At 34.9% G+C, this 20,840-nt stretch overlaps 1 protein-coding gene across 5 annotated transcripts in view; it reads left to right on the forward strand.

The window, feature by feature from the left end:
* Window positions 1-20,840, forward strand: part of ITPR1 (inositol 1,4,5-trisphosphate receptor type 1) — a 245,219-nt gene that overhangs the window by 150,459 nt on the left and 73,920 nt on the right. For 3 of the 5 annotated variants that reach the window (XM_087923703.1, XM_087923705.1, XM_087923704.1), the window contains 3 exons: window positions 10,433-10,480; window positions 14,312-14,444; window positions 19,200-19,390. In XM_087923703.1, coding sequence (XP_087779829.1) covers window positions 10,433-10,480; window positions 14,312-14,444; window positions 19,200-19,390 — 372 coding nt within the window. The remainder of the gene's footprint in view (window positions 1-10,432; window positions 10,481-14,311; window positions 14,445-19,199; window positions 19,391-20,840) is intronic. The other 2 variants (XM_087923707.1, XM_087923706.1) reach the window with 1 other exon arrangement.

The raw sequence follows: 20,840 nt of genomic DNA on the forward strand, positions 1-20,840 counted from the left end.
CACAAGTTTGACATCCCTGCTCTAAGTGGTTTACTGAATCTGTATATTGCCCCCAAAAACCTGGGTCCTCATTTTACCGAACTTAGAAGGATGGAAGGATGGTCAGAATTAAACTCCCGGCAGTGGCAGAATCAGCTTGCAATTTGCATTCTAACCATGGAATGCACCACCATGGTTCTTCTTATTATAGGTCATTCTGGCTATTCAGCCGTTCTGGCTGAACCATTGGGAACTGTTTTATATGCCTGTCTTAATTGACTGGAAGGAGTGGGAGAGACTACCAGGCTTGAACTAATTTTAGGTAATTAAGCATATTCAGTTTTGTTCAGAAATACAAAGATAAGAGTAATAATAAAAGAGAATATTTGTAGCTCAGGGTTGAAGTGTGGGTCCTTGATGCTTTCTAAGCTTGGTCATTTTCTTTCAGATATTGCATTATACATTACTCTTTTATTACATTTTAGTGTGCTGATGATGTTACCTAGTTTGGTAGTAAAATGTCTGCAAGAAAACTACCAAGCTCAGATCACATCAGGGACTTGATGGTTAAGAGTAATATGAGCATTTAGTTAAGGAACACCTAATAAAGACAAAGTTAAGGTTAATTCAGGAGTACCTAATAACAAGTAACAAAGAAGAAATTTTATGTAAAAGTATACCGCAAAGAATGGAGTAAAAAAAATGGGGGTGGGAGGGGCTTAGCCTAATAGTTATCTTTACATTTGTCATTCTGAATGTAATAAAGAATATGATATTTTTATTTATTCTCTGAGACTTAAAAGAGCTGCTAAGGTCTTTTTATCAAACTTTTATTTGGAAATTAATTTTATGTTAAAATATTTATTTATGCATTTTAAAAAATACTTTGTACTTTCTAATTTAATTCTCAGGTGTACTGAATACTAAATTGAAAGAAAGGTGGAAATAAACAAATGTACATTTAATGTTTGGTTGAGCTTATGTCAGGATGTGTGCATAGACTGCATTTCTAAATAGTTTTTGTGCTATGTTTTTTCATATAAGTCAGTTCTGAAGGCAATTTAGCAATTTGATTATTTAATTTAATCTTTAGACTTAATTTTGCAGTCAGAACATTTTATTTTAACCATCAGAGCTCCTCATTTTTTAAATAAAAAGGACACTTAGTAAGCAGCAGTACAGAAACAATGAAGATGGGCTTCATCCTAAGAATTTCTGATAAATACATTCTTTTTAATATATATTTGTAAACATTAGGAAAGATGTTCCCTGCCACTAAATTCTATTTAAACATACAAAATAGGTTCAGAACAAATTGGTTCTGTTCAGTTGCAGTTAATAAAACTTCAAGAAACACAAAATCCTAAAGCAAAATCCAACTTTGGGAGTATTCAGCCATGGATCTGTAGTCTTTTCATAGTAATTTTATTAAACATTACAATTAGAAAGATAAAAACTAATACAAGCTTAAAAAGTAAAAGAAAAAAATTGTGCAGAAAAAAAAATAGAAATGACTTTACCGTTCACAAGTGTAAACAATTGTAGTAACCTATAACTTTTTCTTAAAACATAGCAAATAATCTCTTCTTCCCATTCCCCATCTCTTACTCATACATACATTTTTAAAACCCTCCTTGTTTCAGTCCTGATTAACAAAAATCCATTAAAGGTTGCCAGAATTAACAACACATCTATTTTAACCTTGTTCAAATAAATTAAATTTAGATTGCTTCCTTTTTATAATCTTGATCTTTAAAGTCTTCAAATAATGCCTAAGAATTTGATTTATTTTTATTTGTTCCTTCTCCCTTAAAAAAAAAATCTTCAAAGCTTTAATTAGTTTATTTTCCAAAACCAATAAAGAAAAGATATACAGGTTATTTTTTTGTTATTTATATAGTCCTTTTAATTACTAAAATAGCCACATTCATTTATGTATCCAGTGTAGCATTGTCCCCCATATCGTTCTTGTAGCCTGTCATATTTAAAACCACATTCAGATCTCCCTCATTCTTGTCCAGTATGTCTTGTCTCTCTGCCATAACATTGTTTAAACACAGTCTGTCGTCTTCTACTTGAAAGTATATGTCACATAATTAGCAGATGTCTGTCAGACATTCATTGGATGGTTTCCCAGCTGTTATGGGAACTACATTAATGTGAATTGCTTGTGTAGCTAGAAGAGCACATGAAGGTATTTGCCCCTGAAAATTGTAATTAATGATAAATTTCTGCATAACAACAGAGGAGTGTCTTGTTTCACTGAGATTGCCATGAAACTCTAAGACAAACAGCTCTGAAGTGATTTACAAGGCCTTCATTAGCTACATAAATGGCTGCAGCTATGTTATTTAATAAGGTGGAGAGGTAGTGTGGTACAGTTCTTGACTTACAGCCACAATTGAGCCCAATGTTTCTGTTGGTAATCAAGACAGTTAAGTGAATTTTTCCCCCATTTTATAATAGCAATAGCATTAGCACTTGTATATCACTTCACAGTGCTTTACAGCCCTCTCTAAGCTGTTTACAGAGTCAGCATGTTGGCCCCAACAATCTGGGTCCTCATTTTATCAACCTCAGAAGGATGGAACACTGAGTCAACCTTGAGCCTGGTGAGATTCGAGCTGTCAAATTGCAGTCAGCCAGCAGTCAGCAGAAGTAGCCTGAAGTACTGCATTCTAACCACTGTGCCACCATGTGCAACTTTTTTTTCCCAGAGTTAAGTGAATTACAGCCATTGTTAAGTTAATAACAAAGTTGTTAAGTTAATCTGGCTTCCCCATTGACTTTGTCAGAAGGTCGCAAAAGGTGATCAGGTGACTCTCGTACACTTCAACCATCATAAATACATGCCAGTTGCCAAGCGCCTGATCACATGACCAGGAGATGCAGCAACCATCGTAAGTGTGAAAAGCAGTCCTAAGTCACTTTTTTCAGTGCTGTTGTAACTTTGAACAGTCACTAAGCAAACTGTTGTAAGTTGAGGACTATCTGTACTATAAGATGTTGAACTAGAATTTGATAGATCAAACTCATTTTAGCTAGAGAAATTTCACTGGATGATTTTGGGCTAGTCATTCTCTCTTGCCCATTTTATTTCACATGGTTATTATTATGGTGGATACTGAGGAAAATAATGTAAAAAAGGCTCCCATCAAGCCCCACAGGAAAAACAGGATATAAATCTAACAGTTAAATAAATAAAACCTATCTAACTATTTGATGACTCTGTGTGTGGGTGGGTGGGTGTACATGCACATAAATGTATATTATTATATAATCGGTGTGATACTGATAGTCTAAACAAGTTTATCACATTTAATATTTGGTAATTTTACTCATATATTTCCCTCTTCCTAGATTCTAAATGGTTTACAGACATAAAATGTCATTTATTTAAACTCTTGTTATGTTTTAGCTGGGGAGGGGGAGAATAGCATAGCACAAATTTTGTTAGGGAATATTTCAAAATGTAAACTAATTGGCAATAAAACTATTTTTTCATTCACATCCTATGTAGTGAATCCAATTAGATTCACTTAATTACTGGAGGGTGTTCACCATTGAAAAAGGATAATTTGTGGTTAGCTCCTCCCCTCTAAAGACGCTCTTTTTAAATTACTTTAATATGAGGTCTTTGGCCACATTCATTTATTCACTGAGCAGTGTTTGTAAGTTGTCTCAATCTGTACAGTATTTTACCAAACTACTTTGTACTTACCTACGTACACCTGTAGGTACCGGATTTTCTTAATAGATTATCATTTAAATGAGGAACATAATTACATTTACCTTGTGTGTTTTAATTTTTTTATGTATATTAGTGTGTATTGTTATTGTTTGATGTTATTTATCTTCACTTCTGTGTCTTGGCCATGTATTTAAATGTAAAGTTTTCTGTTTTAATATTTGCCTTTAAATAGCTGCCTAAGTCACCCGAAATGGAAAACGATATAGAGGTGTGTCATGTAGTCACCTATATTTATAGAATGTAGAAATATTGGTGATTTTGAGAGTAGCTATAGTTGAGCATAGATCTGTGTTTTGGGATGTTTGAAATTTTAAACTAATCATTAGATATTATTCAATGAGCCTCATATGTTTTATCTCTTAGTGTTTGAATCTACCATGCAGATGACCATTAAAACTAATGAATTAAAATTAATGTACATTATTTTAAAAGTGTAAAATCATTGCAAAATAATTATGCAGTGATAAAACTAGAAATTTAAACCTTAGTGCATGTTGTGTGTGTGTATTTACTTATCAAAAGTACCACTTCAGGTTTATTTTCACCCTGAATCTGGGATATTGCAGACATTAATCACAATAATTTCCATCCTATCCTAATCTTCCAATGAGGAATTTGGAGTTGAAAACAAGGATTAATTGATTATAAAGTCATTTTTCAACTTTTAGACATCTTTCTTTCAAGATGTGTACTCATAGCCACTATAATTGAATCCATCATCTTTTTGCTGGTTTGTTTGTCGTCTTCTATTTCCTTCCAATTTCCCAGCATTGAGCTTTTTCCAGAAAGCTGGGTGTTTGCATAATGTGTCTGGAATAGGGTAATTTAAGCCTAATCATTTATTCAATGATCTATCAGTTTGTTTTCTTGGCTGTCCATGATGTACTCAGGAATCATAAAATGACAGGGCTGGAAGAAACTTTGGAAATCTTCTAGTCTATGCCCTGCTCAGGACAGATGTCGTATACCATCTCAGTCAAATGATTGTCCAGTCTGTTTTTGAAAGAACATGATGATCTTTCATTCTTTCACTTTAAAGAAATGTACCGTAGCTACAAATGTCTAAGCTCTTCTTGTTTTTGTTTTCAAGAGATGTTAATTTGTCTTAAATAATAATACAATGATATTCACATTCACTTTTACCTCTAGATTATCAGTGATCTTTCCAAAAGCCTGAAATATTTTCTAAAACTCAATTGAAATTCTGTTTCTGATTGAAACATATGTTAAACTATAGTTAGTGTTATATTCAAACATATATTAAACTATAATTAGTGTTATATAATTAATGACAGACAATGAGTCTCAGGTTTAAGTGCTATCTTTCAGAAAGTTAAAAATAAAATTGCTGTCAGTATTAAACTAACTGCATTTCTGTAAAAGACATGTTATGCAAAATTGAAAATAGCTTAAATGAGCTTTCCCTAAACTGATATTCTCTAGATTCAGTATATAGTTGTAAATGCATCAGAAAACAGCCATTCTCAGGCTGCTTATAAAACTGTTGTATTAACACAAAATAAGTAGATCTGTTCTGAAGCCAGGGAAATGAGCAGTCAAGAGTATATTAACCAGAAGGGAGGAAAAGGCTTCTGATTTAAATCTTAAGGCTGCTACAGGACTTATTTATAGGTCTTGCTTTCTGTGTTCTGCAGTAGACAGCTGTTCTGCCTTGCTTCTTGTTTGCAATAAATCATACCCTCTAAGCCTTGATTTGGATTATATTTCTGGATGCAGTATTGTGTTTCTAGACAGAAGAAAATTATAGCTATTTTGGATTTGAAGTCAAGCAGCGAGACCTTCATACTTTTCATCTCAGGAGGAAAATGCTTCAACCATGAGAGTAAACACTTTATACATACACTACTGCAATGCTGTTGGCTGTAGATCAAGTTCTTTGGTCCAGAACCAAGTTGTTATCCAGTGGACGGGATACCATCAGTGATTGACCAATTTGCCAGCAGTTAGGTAGTAACTTCCACAATAAGTGGACCATTGGATGGATGTACAACTGGTTGAAAAATCATAACCAAACAACTGCTTGTCACTGAAGAGAAGTATCAAATAACATACTTCAGGTTGCAGTCTATACCCTCTGCTATTCAGTGTTTTTATAAATGACTATTAGCCATGGGGGCAGGGCAGGCGCAGAAAGGAAGCTCTCTTTGCCTGATTGAATCTATACTCATCAGGAGCAAGACCTGTATGCGTGGGCTGGGATAGATTACCTTTGGGGAACCTTTTTTGGTCTCCATCTCTTTTCTTAGGAATGGAGGAAACTGCCAGAATTTATTTCTAGCTCACCTTTATTACTTTAATAATTTGCTCCTTTCATTGGGAAAAAAAAAACTTTTTTCAGCTTTTCAATGCTGTCTGGCCAATGGAATATTTGATTATTTGAAATTCCTGTCTCCTTTGTCATGACTTTTGGTGATCTTGTATTAGAATAGGTTTCAAGGCTCATGTTTCTTCTTATCAAACATGTTGCCCTGCCAAGCTTCTTATATGGATGGAAAGTCCTTTCATCTTTCTCTTTTGCTTCTGGAATAGCTGATTATTATTCAACATGTTTTTTAAACTATAGGTTTTATCATAACCTCATTTATCATAGAAGTTCTCTTCTGGTATGTTTTAGGTATATTACCAATAGAACAATTGACTGAGGCTGAGTTTGCTTATAATAATTTTGTTCATATTTCCATTCCAATGTTGCTGTTTTAATAGCAATAGCACTTAGATTTACTTTACTTTACTTCACAGTGCTTTACAGTCTCCTTTAAGCTTCCTTTATGTATTGGTCTTCCTTCCTTCCTTCCTTCCTTCCTTCCTTCCTTCCTTCCTTCCTTCCTTCCTTCCTTCCTTCCTTCCTTCCTTCTTTCTTTCTTTCTTTCTTTCTTTCTTTCTTTCTTTCTTTCTTTCTTTCTCTCTTTCTAGTATTTTTTTAGAATTTATTTGATTTTTCAATCGCTTACAAGATACAGGTATAAGAATAAACATAGTTTTGAATACATGGGATAGATACTTATAAGAAAAATAAAAAGAAAGAATAGGAAAGGGATGGTAGGCACAATTGGTGCACTTATGCACACCCCCTACAGGCCTCTTAGGAAGGGGGTGAGGTCAATAGTAGAATGTCTAAGGTTAAAGTTTTTGGGGTTTGGGGAAGAAACCAGAGTCAGGTAGATTATTCCAAACATTGACCACTCTGTTGCTGAAGTTGTATTTTCTGCAGTCAAGTTTGGTGCAGTTAACCTTGAGTTTGTATCTATTGTGTGCTCTTGTGTTGTTATGGTTGAAGCTGAAGTATTCATTTGCAGGTAGGACATTGCAATGTATGATTTTATGTATTATATTTAGATCGGACCAGAGGCGTCGTAGTTCTAGGTTTTCTAGGTCTAGAGTTTCAAGTCTGGTGACATAAGGTATTCTGCAATGAGTAGTTTTTGTAAGCTGCTTACAGAGTGAGCATATTGCCCCAACAATTTGGGTCCTCATTTTACCAACCTCAGAAGGATGGAAGGCTGAGTCAACCTGGACTGCTGAAGAGCAAACTGATGACAGTCAGCAGAGTTAGCCTGCAGTACTGCATTCCAACCACTGCATCACCACAGCTCTTCATTTTAAGCTACCTGTAATAGCCATCAGCTCTTCTCCTGACTCCCTTCCATTCCAGACATTTTCTCATGGGAAGCCACCCAGAACCAAATCAAGAATCAATTGGATCATATCGTGAGTTCCTAGGAGTGCTCCGCTGTTTTTGATAGTTTCTGTCACTACTATTAAAAATAGTCTACGCAGATATGGGAAGGTCATGGAAAGCAGCAGAAGACACATATGTCCATTGTCTCACTTGATAGTAGTATTTGCAGCACCTTAATGGCCAAATCACCTAACTGGGCACAAATTCTGGCTTCAGTGTTTCCCAGGAATTCTGATTCTCAGAAGAAAGGGAAGTGGATTTGTGTTAGGGAGAAAGTTGCCGAGGAGAGTTTCAGAATGGAGGGAGTACCTGACAAATATAAGAAACTAATCTCCACCTACCCCTATCTTTTCCGATTGTCTGGAAGAAGACATAGTAGAATACCTCAAAATAAGTGAGTCATCCCTAATTTATGTCAAAGAATTGAATCTCCACCCAGGGAGACAAAAATGTAGAAATGGAAAAGTATAATTTCTTTCATTTCCTCCTGACCAGACAGTAGGAATAAGAGATCCATGTAGGGCTTCTAGTTCCAGGGGGGAAGTAAGAACAAAAATAGAGAAGGAGGCCAAGCAAAATTATTATATGGGCAAGATAAATGTGAAGTCCAGGAAAAGAACAACCAACAATTCATTGACCAGGAAAAATAAGATGATTTAAATCCTGGGGTCTTTATTTTATATGATTTCTATATAGTTATTTTTTTGTATCAGGCAAATGTCCCATACATATCTAACATCTTTGCAGCAATAAAACTCTTTATGTATTAGTTTTGAGCCTGATCATCTTCTAATTCCTTTAAATTATTACTGTGCTTCACATGGCCTTATCCCATTTGGAAACACCGGGGAATTATGTAAGAATGTTGTTCGCAGATTTTAGTTCTGCTTTCAATACCATCATACCGCACAGATTAATAGCCAAGCTCAAAGATCTAGATTTTCCAGATTCTATTTGTTTATGGATATTGGATTTTTTAACAAATCGTCCACAAAGAGTTAAACTGAATGATTATATTTCTACTGTCAAGACACTTAGCATTGGCACTCCGCAAGGTTGTGTCCTTAGTCCACTACTGTTCTCCATTTATTCATCAGATTGCACAAATAAACATCCCAACAATAAGATAATAAAATTTGCAGACGATACTACGCTTGTAGGACTTATTTCTGGGGATGATGAGTCTGCATATCGGGATGAGGTATTACAGCTATCCCACTGGTGCAAAAATAATAATCTTCTATTTAACATTAAGAAGACCAAGGAGGTTATAGTGGACTATAGGAAAAAAAGAGCAGACATTCAGCCACTGTATATAGAGGGAGTTCGTGTGGAACAGGTGGTTGAATGTAAGTATCTCGGGACCATCATTACAAATGACCTGACCTGGAGTGCAAACACCGCTGCTTTAATTAAGAAGGCACAACAACGGTTGTATTTACTAAGGATTCTTAGGAAACAACAACTGGCTGAGAGTCTACTGACTACCTTCTATCGGAGTTCAATTGAGAGTATATTATCCTACTGTCTCTGTATATGGTTCTCGAGCTGCACAGTGGCAGAGAAAAAGGCAATTCAGAGGGTGATTAAGATGGCCCAAAACATCATTGGCTGCTCACTCCCCTCTTTGGAAGAACGGTATAGGAATAGATGTAAGAGGAAGATATTTAATATATTGAATGACTCCTCTCATCCGGGACATCAGCTCTTTGAACTATTACCATCGAGAAGGAGATTCAGGGTATTAAGAACAAGGACGACTAGATTTAAGAACAGTTTTTATCCAAGTGCAGCTTTGAGTTTGAATGCAGGGTCATAAGATTTTGTGGAATTTAATGGCTGAGAGTAATGGGGTATTTACATTTTTAAATTGTATAGAGATTATTGTATGGTCTGTTGTGTTTAATTTTATTTTTCTTTCAATAGTGTTGTCCAGTTTTACTTGTGGAAGAGCACCTCATTTCGTTGCACCCGCTTGCGAGTGTAATGACAAATAAATTCTTATGTCTTATGTCTTATCCTGGGGTCTTTATTTTATATGATTTCTATATAGTTATTTTTTTGTATCAGGCAAATGTCCCATACATATCTAACATCTTTGCAGCAATAAAACTCTTTATGTATTAGTTTTGAGCCTGATCATCTTCTAATTCCTTTAAATCAATGCTTTACTATACCTCACAAACTGAATATTAAATCATAATTTTAACATTGTCTTACAAAAAAAAATCATTCACCCGAAAAATCTATTAAAAGGTAATCAAGACAAAAAAAAATTTTTTACCGTTATCTAGAAAAAAAAATGTTACAATGAAAGGAGGATATCTCTTCGGGCAGAAATTAAATATTTTTCCATGTTTGGAAAGATTTTGAGGGAAGTGAATTGTATGTAAAATTCAGTGTGTTCAATGTAAAATATGTGTTTGCATGCTGGCAGCCATTTTTCCATTTGTTATTATTACATAAGTCAAACTGTTTTTCTGTATTTATTAAGCAAAGCAGCAAACAAAACAGGAATGTAAATATTAGTGTTATCAAAGTTAAATGATGAAAACCTTCAGTAATTCAGGAGTGGGCAATCCTTGAGTTTAAACAAAAAACCACTCTGCTGGGCTCCAAGATCCACTGAGAATGAATCTAGTGAGGTATCTGAGAGGCATGAATGATGAAAAAAGTGGATCTTTTGGTGAGAATTTTAAGGATTGGAGATTTTTAAGGACAGAAATATATCTGGCTTTCCTCAGGCATACCCATTTCCACTTTTATCTGGAAAGTTTGTGCTGTTCAAAATTGGCCATATTTTTTTTATTGTGTTGTGGCAATTGGAATTTGTGGGCTGCAGGTTGCCCACCTCTGTGGTTTTTTTTATCACATGATTTAACCTCCTGTACTACTCTTGAGCGATATAAACCATTGTATAAGACCAATACTTATTTATTTTAAATTTATTTAGTATTTCTGTAGTACCAATCTTTTTTAAAAAATCTCTTCATACTCGCCAGGAGCTTGATCAAAGTCTACCAGAGAGACAGCTTGAAGATCAAAAAAGGGTATGTATCTTCAGCAGTGGATTAAAGATGAATATGATGGATGTGAATTGCAGAAGGGCTTCATTGTTTTTTTATATATTTGTTTTAATTAAGGAAAATACATATCTAAAGAATGAGAGTTTTCCCTCAAAATGTTAATGGAAACAAAAGAGGCTTTAATCCATTTTTAAAGCATGGATTGGGCACTTAGAAGTTGTTATACAGGTTCTTAAATAATATTCTCTCTTCCTGTCTTAAATATGTTACTACTGTGGAATTTTACCTGCAAAATTTGTTGATTTCTGATTTGCTTATGATATTGAAAAACAAGTCAATCAGTTATGTTCCCGAAATCTGTGGGCCAATGAATTATTTGGTAATTGCTTTGATTATATAATATCTTTACCATATTAGATTTCAGAGAATGAAATAAGAGAGAAGTACTGTAGTAGAAGCAAAATTCCATTTAATTTGGAATGATTGGAGCCTTGGTAAACCATGTTTTTTCTATCCTTTTCTGTCAGTTGAGCATGGTACAGAACCTCTATGTGAGGGGGTGGGTGGTTAATAAATGATAATAAATTAAGAAAGAGAGAGAGAGAGAGAGAGGAAGGAAGGAAGGAAGGAAGGAAGGAAGGAAGGAAGGAAGGAAGGAAGGAAAGAAAGAGAATTGTACAGAGAATTAGAAACAAAAATATCTTTACAAACTGAATGGCTATAATCATAATGATGATTTATTGTAGCAGTATAATGTGTATAATTCTTTTACATATAACACTAATTCCAGAAAGGAGGAATCATGGAAGGTTTTATCCTTTTGCAGTAGTAATAGCTTTCTTTTAGGAATATTGCACTTCCAAAGTTAATTACTCTTTATTGGGAATAACATAGACACTTAAATCTAATTATCATGAGTACTTTTTTATTTTCTGTGAAGATAAGAATTAAGTTATCTTCAATGTATATCTCAAATATACAGTATGTAGTGATATCATTGTTGCTACTGGTAACAAATACTTTATCTTTGAAGCAGAAAGATGACATAGTTGAAGTGGAATTAATTTGCTTGATTTTGTTGTCTTCAAATTATACAAATGAAACAATTGATTTCAATAGATTAGATTGGTAGGTGGGAAGATAGTTAGGTAGGTAAGTAGATAGGTAGGTAGATTATTTATTTTGTTTTATGTGACCCAAACTGCATGCAACCATCGTTAGTTGAATTCAGCTTTTATCAGGCCTGAAAAATTATTATTGTTCAGTTCAGACTATGATACATGTAGTCATGTTGTTACAGTAATACTGTTTACAGCAAATATTAGTATTGTCTAATTTGGAATATATATGCTAGGAAGTACAGGAGTGAAAGTTTGGTATATCTGAAGGCAGGATATTGAAAATTTTGATTTAATAAAGAATATTTAAATGTCACTATAACATAGTTCATGAAAAACTGCTACTAGAGCATTGTCTCTTGGTCAAACACAGCTAAGTAATTGAACTGAAATTCTTTCTACCTGATAAACTGACTCAAATATTTTTCATCTTTTTTTTTTTAAAGGGCAATTATGTGACCTATAGGAAAACCAAATTCAATCTTAGTGGCACTCGTTTCTCATTGGAGTCAGTAGATTGTGTGAATAAGATCTCTTACTAGAGGCAAAATTGTTAGTGCTTGAGGAAATGCTTCCTGTAATCCTTGATACAGTTATCTTTAGTCATGGTAAAACCAGTACAGACTCTGAGAGATCAATTACTGTTCCTGTAAAACATGAGATATACATAAAAATGAAAGATACAAAAGTGTTTTTTATTTGCAGAAAATTATTAATATCCTTTTCCCTGCTTTCTTAAGAAACTATGTTCATATGCCATTTTTAAGCAACTTATAACTTAATATGTTAAATGTTCAAAGCACATGGAACTAATTACTTCATGTGGATATAAAAATGTACAATCAATAAAGTTATCTCCAGGCTGTTTACTGCTATTATTATTTTATTATTGAGAGTATTTATTTTCCCCTTCTTAAAGATACTGAACATCTAAGGCGATAGTGAGAGTGATATGTGTGTGTGTGTGTGTGCGTGTGTGTGTAAATATTTTCCAAAAGTATAATGTAAAACTGCTTATAATTCGAATGCTTCTTTATCAGTTCTAAAGGGTGATCCTCACTTTCAAGATTATTCTAAATAACAATCTAATCGTGTTAGAAACCAACAGACCAGTCTTCCAATTCCTTTTTAAAAGCTTCTTTACGTCTCACTATGTTTGAATGGGAGGAGCTCACCTGTAAGCTCCAACAATCTATTTAGCATTGTTATATTTCAGGAATCAGTTGAAAGGAAATTTAAATCCAATGCTTGAAGAAAGCCTGTCAAATTTGGGGATGTCCATAGGTAGTGTGTTTAACTCCTCAAGAAATTTGGATGTAGCTGATTCAGTTCCAAGGATATGTTGTGCAACAAAGGAATGCTTAAGAGGCTTGCTCATACTGAATTTTCTATGAGCTTCAGTTCTGTATAACTCTTAAATTAAAAAAAAAAAAAAACCTTTTGTAAAAAGTTACCTCATGCTATCTTGAAATTAGATGAAATCATACTTCAGGAATATTTAGACAGTGTTAAAGTTTGCTTCAATCTCATAAAAGAGTGGCCAATATTCAATGCTTGCAAAATTAATATATTGGGACTTTGAACTATTCTAATCTGTTCCCCTTTTCACAACAATTGCTCACTAGAGCAGTGCTGAATGTGCCAGGAGTGGATGTGTCAAGAATAGTGGTTCATCTGATGGTGGTGATGGGGCATAAAATGAGACAAAATACAAATGCGCTCACATTCTATCCTGCAGGTTTATTGCTGACAGGAGAACAGCTCTTCCTTTTTTTTCAGAAGTCAATAATAAGACAGTAAAAACCTGAAACAATATTTATTATTAGATTTACAGTGTTAACTTACCTGCTTGGACTTCCTTCTAATATCAGTTCTCCAATTTGAGATATTTGGATGGACTTCTCTTTATAGCAATCATCTTGGCAGCATTCTGTAAAACAAGAAAACTATTTGCCCTCATATGCAGCTACTGAAAATTAAAGGAAAAATTCTTCTCACTTTAATTGCTTAGTTTTATATTTATAGACAGTTCTAATATTAATTGTTATCATTGTGCTTATAGAGGTAGAAAAGAAGGAGATATAGGAAAGGGGCAGTGGTGTCCGTTTCCTATCATGTGACATTTCTGTTGAAATATTTGCATTTCGTGATCCTCCTTTTCAAAATTTTAAGAAATTGTTAGTCAGAGGTATGCACATTAGGTTGTAATGATCTGAATTTAAAAGTTAATCTAACTGAATTAGGAAATTCCAAAGTAAAGGATATACATTCAACTTATTTCATTGATAGAGACAATTGATGCACATATATTTTATTTCATGGTAAGAAATGTCTTTCTGGAAGTCTAAGAAGGGGAAATTTGTGTAACATATACTTTCAATAATTGTGATCAGTCACAGAACTATAATATTAGTTTCATAGATATTTAAGGGCTGCATCCTATATACTATTTTCACTGCTTTTTCCATGTTTCATTCATATTAGAATATGCTATTTTTAATGTAAATCTATTTATTAGTAGCATGTATAAATGTACCTGAAGATCTAGACAGAACATTTCTAAATGGGTATAAGTACACTGTGTTTCTGTTGTTTATATACATTCATATCTTTTCTTCCCAATTTTATTTCTGTTGTGTCTCTGACCAGCTAAAATCCAATTTTACTATTTTTGTTGACTTTGGCTCACTTGTTCCATTCATCGTGTGTTTCTGTCTTTCAATATCTTTGAATTAAGGGGGAAGCCTTGAGACAGATTTTGGTAAATCGTTACTACGGGAACATCAGAAGTGGAGGAAGACGAGAGAGCCTCACCAGCTTTGGCAATGGGCCTTTATCTCCTGCAGGGCCCAACAAACCTGGAGGAACAGGTACGATGTTTTCAGTGCCGCTTGATTACATGTGAGACTGTCATGTTGGCTCTTCTGTCCCCTAATTGTTAGATGAATCTGGCTGAGAGTCTCTGCAGCTGTTTCAGCAGGTATTTTTCATCCTCTGTTATCTCTCTGTCACTCAGAAAGTTGTCCCTTGAATTAAAGTATTGGAAATTGGCCTGTTCATTAACTTCCTCCCATCGTCCCCTTTTTTTCTAATTTATTATGTGTCAGATGATGCTCCATTCAAAATCCAAATTAGAGAAAAGATATCTTTTACTGGAAATCAAGTGGTAACAACAAAAAAATTCTGAATCTGAGAAAATAGGCGCGTAAATCACATATACAAAGTAATGGCAATGTTCCCACCCCCAATAGTTCAATTGGTTCATCCAATTAAAAGTTGTGTGTACCATCATGTGGGCATCTCCAGGTGGTGATGAAGCTTCTGTCCCTTGACCTTGACATAGTTTGATAAAGAGTTGCAGCTGCGCATAGCATAGAATAGAAACCTAAGCATAGAATAGAAACCTAAGCAAGAATGTACTCCCCCCAGTTTATACAATTCTGGTTTGTAACACCTCCAGCTCAATTCCCATAATCATTCTCCCCCTCCTCCCCCTGTTACTTATGACAGTCGAAAGATGCAAAGCAAAGGGAGAAAATCTTGAAGGCTGACATTATGCATGCATTTTTACTTGTGTGAAACTTATTGATATTCATAATTTTGATACAGTCTTTAATAAAATCAGTAACCATTTTATTTATTTATTTATTTATTTTTATATCACATTTTTGAAATACCCATCTCTCTCACAGGGGGATTATTTATTAAACATTAGCATTTATTAAAGAGATAGAAACAGCAAAAAACAAAATAGCCCATTAGTGTACTGCAAGGGTGTCAAACTCATGTCATCATGGCAGTGTCACATGACATATCAGGACTTTCCCCCCGTCCCTTTGCTAAACCAGGTGTGGGTGTGGCCAGCATGTGATGCATCCGGCCCATGGGTCGGGAGTTTGACAGCTCTTGCTGTAGTGGGTAATGTGCTTGGCTAAAAACCAGGAGGCTCTGAGTTATAGTCCTCCCTTAGAATGGAAACCAGTTGGGTGATTTGGGGCCAATCCTGCCCTCAAATCCATGCACCACAAAGAGTTATTCTTGTGGGGAAACAGCTAGTATATTTATCAACAGGTTTTGGCAATTAATTGAGAACATTTTTATGCAAAGGCTTCAGCAATAAATCAGTTTAATTGAACCTTCATGTGTGGATCTTAGCTTTCATGCCTGACATGCACTTATGGCAGTAGATGTAGCATTACTGGTTGTCATTGTTAAGCAAATCCTGCACAGTTGTCAGGTGCAATGTCATGTGATTGTGATTTGCGACTTCCTGTCTCTTTTTGTATTGACTTTGCATGTTGGAAGCTGGCAGTGAATGATGTAAATGGCAATCACACAACTGTGGGGTACAATATTTGTAATTGTGAGCTGGTTGCTAAGTACCGAAATCATGATTACATGATGGCAGACAATTATTCATAATAGCAATAGCACTTAGGCTTATATACCACTCCATACTGCTTTACAGTCATCTCTAAGCAGTTTACAGAGTTGTCATATTGCCTCCAACAATCTGGGTCCTCATTCTACTGACTTCAGAAGGCAGGAAGGCTGAGTCAACCTTGAGCTGGTCAGGATCGAACTTCTGGCTGTGGGCAGAGCTTACCTGCAAGACTGCATTCTAACCATTGCACCACCACGGCTCATAAGCCTTCAATGCCATCATAATTTAGAACAGTTACTGAACATGTGGTCATTAAAGGAGGACTATATGTAATGACAGACTATCTGACCTAAGGAAAAATGTGGGACTGCTAAGAGATTATAATGTTCAATATTTGCATGCAAACTGTCCAATGGTATCTCTGCATTCAAGAATGAAACAAGATGGGAGTTCCGGTTTGAGCTTCTTTGGCGACAGACCGACACCTCGTCTCTGTGAGGCTTCGATCCGTGCTTGCTGCTGGAGCGCCCTAAGCCAGCTGGTTTTGGAGCTAAGCCACCCCGTAGAGGTGGTAAAGAAGGGAGAAACTGCCTGCAGGGTTGAGGAAAGCCACATCTCTCCTCCTCAGCTGGCAATTACTCCCTTTCCCGAAGGCGGTTGTAGCGGTGGTCAGAAATGGCTACCACAAAGAAGAACTTGACCAGAAAAGAATGTGCAGGAGGAAGATAAGAAGAGAAAGTTTTGGTTGACTGGGTCAAACAGCAAAAGCAACAAATAAGGTACCCTGGAGTTGAAACTATTAAAAAAAACAATAACATTGTTCCCAAAGATTTTTAAGCTGTGAAGGAGAGAGAAAAGGGAAAAGATTTGGGTTTTTTTTTCTTCTTTTCCTGTACTGACAGCTAAGAGACTTAAGCAAAAAATTGGAAAAAAAATCGACTTTGACATTAATAGGCATTTAATGCTGAAAATAAAAAGTCAAAGGAATAACAAAGATTTCTGGATAATTAAAAGCTTTTGAAAACAAGAAAGGAGAGAAAAAGAATAAAAGGGCAGGATCTGGAAGGGAGGAAACTGCCTGGAATTAAAAAGAACTTACAGCAAAATCTCAACAAGACTTCCAAAAGATACATTTTAACTGAAATATTGCAACAAAAACCCCAGGAAGAGAAAGTGGAAAAAGAAATAAGAAGAAATAACTTGGGACTATTTGGATTACTTGATGATTTCTGGATTCTTGGTTATTGTTTTAAATGACTAAAATCAATTGGGTGGCTGTTTAAAACTGTTTAAAATGGTTCCACTTTAGAAGAACTGAAAATGGAACTTAAAAAGTACAAAGAAGATGCACAAGAAGGGAGAGGTTCTTTTGGCTTAGTATTTCAGTTTTTAGAAATGGAGATTTGGAATTATGAGAAACAACAAGAAATGCCTGCCAGAGCAAGAAGATTGCTACAAAGAAGAAGCCTTCTTTAATGAACAAGAAATCTTAGGTGGGGGAAAAAATGGAAAAGGGGGAAAGAGAATGGAAAGTTTAAGATTGGGAAAAACAACTCAAAAAAAATAGAGTGAAAAGCAAGTATAAAATCAGAAAGCAACAGAAGAGGGAAATGCAGAAGAGAGAATTAGAAATAGAGAGACAAGGGGATAAAAGGGGGAGGGAGAAGATGAGAAGGAAGAAAGAAAGGAAAAGAAGTTATAAAGGACAGAAACAAAATACAGAGAAACAGGGCCTATTTAGAGATAATGGGTGAAAATTTAATAGAAAAAGGGATTCTGCAAAGGTACGTAAGATAGTATTGTTATATTAGAAACAGAAATAATTTTAGAAAATATGAAACAATGTATGATTAAAATGTTTGATAAAATAACTATTGTAATTCAGTGGAATGCTTGTCAATAAATAAATGTAACAAAATGAATATTTAATGATTTACAAAACATGTGAAGAGAAATAAGGGAAAAATTAATTATGGAGATTATATATGTCTTTAAGGAAGTATGATATTTAATTGAAAAGAAGTGTTAAAGATGTTAAGATTTTAATGATTATTAATGATAGAACTGAATTGGAATGGAATGAGGGTTTATAACTACATATATTTATAATCTTTTTTTTTTAAGAATATAGTGTGTATTATAAGAATGTACCAAGTAGAATTCAATTGGAAGTTATGTATTATGTATTATATTGAAGGTCATAACCTTAAGGTATATATTGAAGTTTAAATAAGAGTTGAATGGATGTAATTAAAAGATATAAAGGTGTCATACTCCAATTAGTAACTACAGGAGAAAATTTGTTTAATGAGAAAAGGTAATATGAAATTGAAACAGAACAGACAAAAGTATAAATATAATGATTTGAAGGGAGATAATCAAAATAAAATTGAGAAAATTAAAAGGGGAAAAACTATATAGAAAATATAGAATAGTATAAGATATGGAATAGAACACAAAAAGGAGCATGAAATTGAGTTTTGTGTCTATATAAAGAAGTTCAACCCGGGACCATGCTATTTTCAAAAAAGATGTTTTACTTGTATTTTGTATGTGTGAAAACCCAAATAAAACTTTATTAAAAATAAAAGAATGAAACAAGATGTGATAAACTTGGAGAGACCACATGGTCTCTCATGTAAATCCTAAATTCTGATCATAATGTGTATTCTAATAGGCCCAAATGACATTTTTATTGCCTTAACCAACTTAACCAACAGATTTAAAAGGAGAATGGGAATTAAATGAATAATTATATTGTGTATGTCACCACAGTGATTAATTGATTAGACTAGTTTGCACCTAATTATAAAAATCCTCTGGGTGGTTTATAATCAGTCTGTAATAGCATCTGAACTAGCCTTTTTAGAAAAGTTTTGTGGACCTCCTTTTTCAAATGGTTTGAATTACGTTGGTTAAATTTATTCCTGGCTTAGTAATTTATGATTGCTTCATGATAGTTATTAAACCATTCTAACATTGTTTCTATTTATAATGCTAGCACATTTGAGCTCCTTGAGGTTGGAGAGAATATTAAAAAATTAAAAAAACGTTTCTAATAACACCGTCACTTGCTAACACCATAAAGAGCAAAGCATGATAGTGCAAAGCAGATAATAAACGAGAACATATTCACAGTTAAAACTTTCTTTGCTTGCTTTAATTATTTGAAGGGAAGCGACACATTATCTAATGCTGAGAAACCCCAAAAGGCTTCATTTTTGTTTGTTTCTTTTTATAGGAGGTGGATCAGGATCCAGCTCAACAAACCGTGGTGAAATGAGTTTGACAGAAGTCCAGTGTCACTTGGATAAGGAAGGAGCATCCAATCTAGTTATAGACCTCATCATGAATGCCACTAGTGATAGAGTTTTCCATGAAAGTATCCTGTTGGCTATTGCCCTACTGGAAGGTGGCAACACAATTATACAGGTAGGAAAAGTATTCCCATGCAGATGCAGGTATCTGCTAGTTAGAGATCTGTTACTATACAGGAGTCTTGTATGAATTCTCAGAAATAGCTGCCATGGGAGTATCAGTGGTCAAAAAAATATCTTTACTCAAAAGCAGATGGGTAGGGTACACTGTTTCCGGTATCTCAATCACCATACCTTTTTTTTAAAGACAAAAATGAAAAGCTCTATTGCAACCATACACCTTTTTTTGTCCCTTTCAGTCAGTTTTTACTCCTGGTGACTGCCTGGACTAGTCCCTGAGATTTTGGCAAGATTTTGCAAGTGGTTTGTTGTTGCTTACTTCTTACAGTTGAGAGAGAGGGACTGAGGTCACTCAGCTGACTTATACCTAATGTAGGACTAGAACTCACAGCTTCCTATTGCCCTGATAGATCAGAAAGAAAAACAACAACAACACTTTATCTCTCCCCTGGTAGGAAGCTGTGATAGAAAGCCTGGAGATCCTGTGGCTTAGAGGTTAATACATCTACCTACTATGCAAGTAGCCTGGGTTTGAATCCCAGAAGGTATTCTAACTGATGAGAGCTAAATAGCTTGAAATAGATCTATACTAGTCTCTCCTTATTTCTTTGTGAGTAAAACATAAATTCAACACAAAAACATGGGCATACCATACCATGAGATGTAACATGGGCACACCAATGTGTGCTCATTACTGCCCATATCACTGTATTCTGGACCCAGATGCAACTTTTGGATAGTCTTCAAGGGCATTCCTATATAGAGCTGATTGCAGTAAACCACTCTGCAGGTTTCTAAGCCAAATGTAACATGAGCAGTGCCAGGAAGAGCTGCAAATATTATATTTTGTGTAAAAGGCCACTTGGCCATGGCTGCCACCTGCTCTTTAAGCAGAAATCTTAACTTCAGAAAGAGCTCCAAATTGCATACCATTTTTTTCTGGGCTAGTGCAACTCCATCTAGAACCCAAGACCCCCAAAACCCCGAATCTACAATCCCCAAAACTCGGTTTTGGCAGGGTTGTGAGCTAATCTAGTTATTTCCCATCCAGATTCCTACATTCTCCAGTCACTGAGACAGAACCTGCATAAGATCACTTGTTTGATCCAGGACAGAGCTATATCATCAGAATAACGATAACAGTTCACCCCATGTCATCAGATTTCCACATATAAGCCTGAATTCTTGAGCTGTGCTGTATTTTAAATGAATAGCAGTAGCATTTAGACTTATATATCGATGCACAGTGCTTTACAGCACTCTCTTAGTTTACAAAGTTAGCATATTGCCCCCAACAATCTAGGTCCTCATTTTATTAACTCAAAAGGATGAAAGGTTGAGTCAACCTTGAGCCTCGTCAGGATCAAACTCTACTCTAGGGCAGAGTTTGCTTGCAAAAATTCATTCTAGCTAATGGGCCACTAGGGTGTAATTCTTGTTACATA

The sequence above is a fragment of the Pseudonaja textilis genome, chromosome 2 (assembly GCF_049901715.1).
Source record: "Pseudonaja textilis isolate UNSWEBS1 chromosome 2, rPseTex1.2, whole genome shotgun sequence".
NCBI classification, from domain to species: Eukaryota; Metazoa; Chordata; class Lepidosauria; order Squamata; family Elapidae; genus Pseudonaja; species Pseudonaja textilis.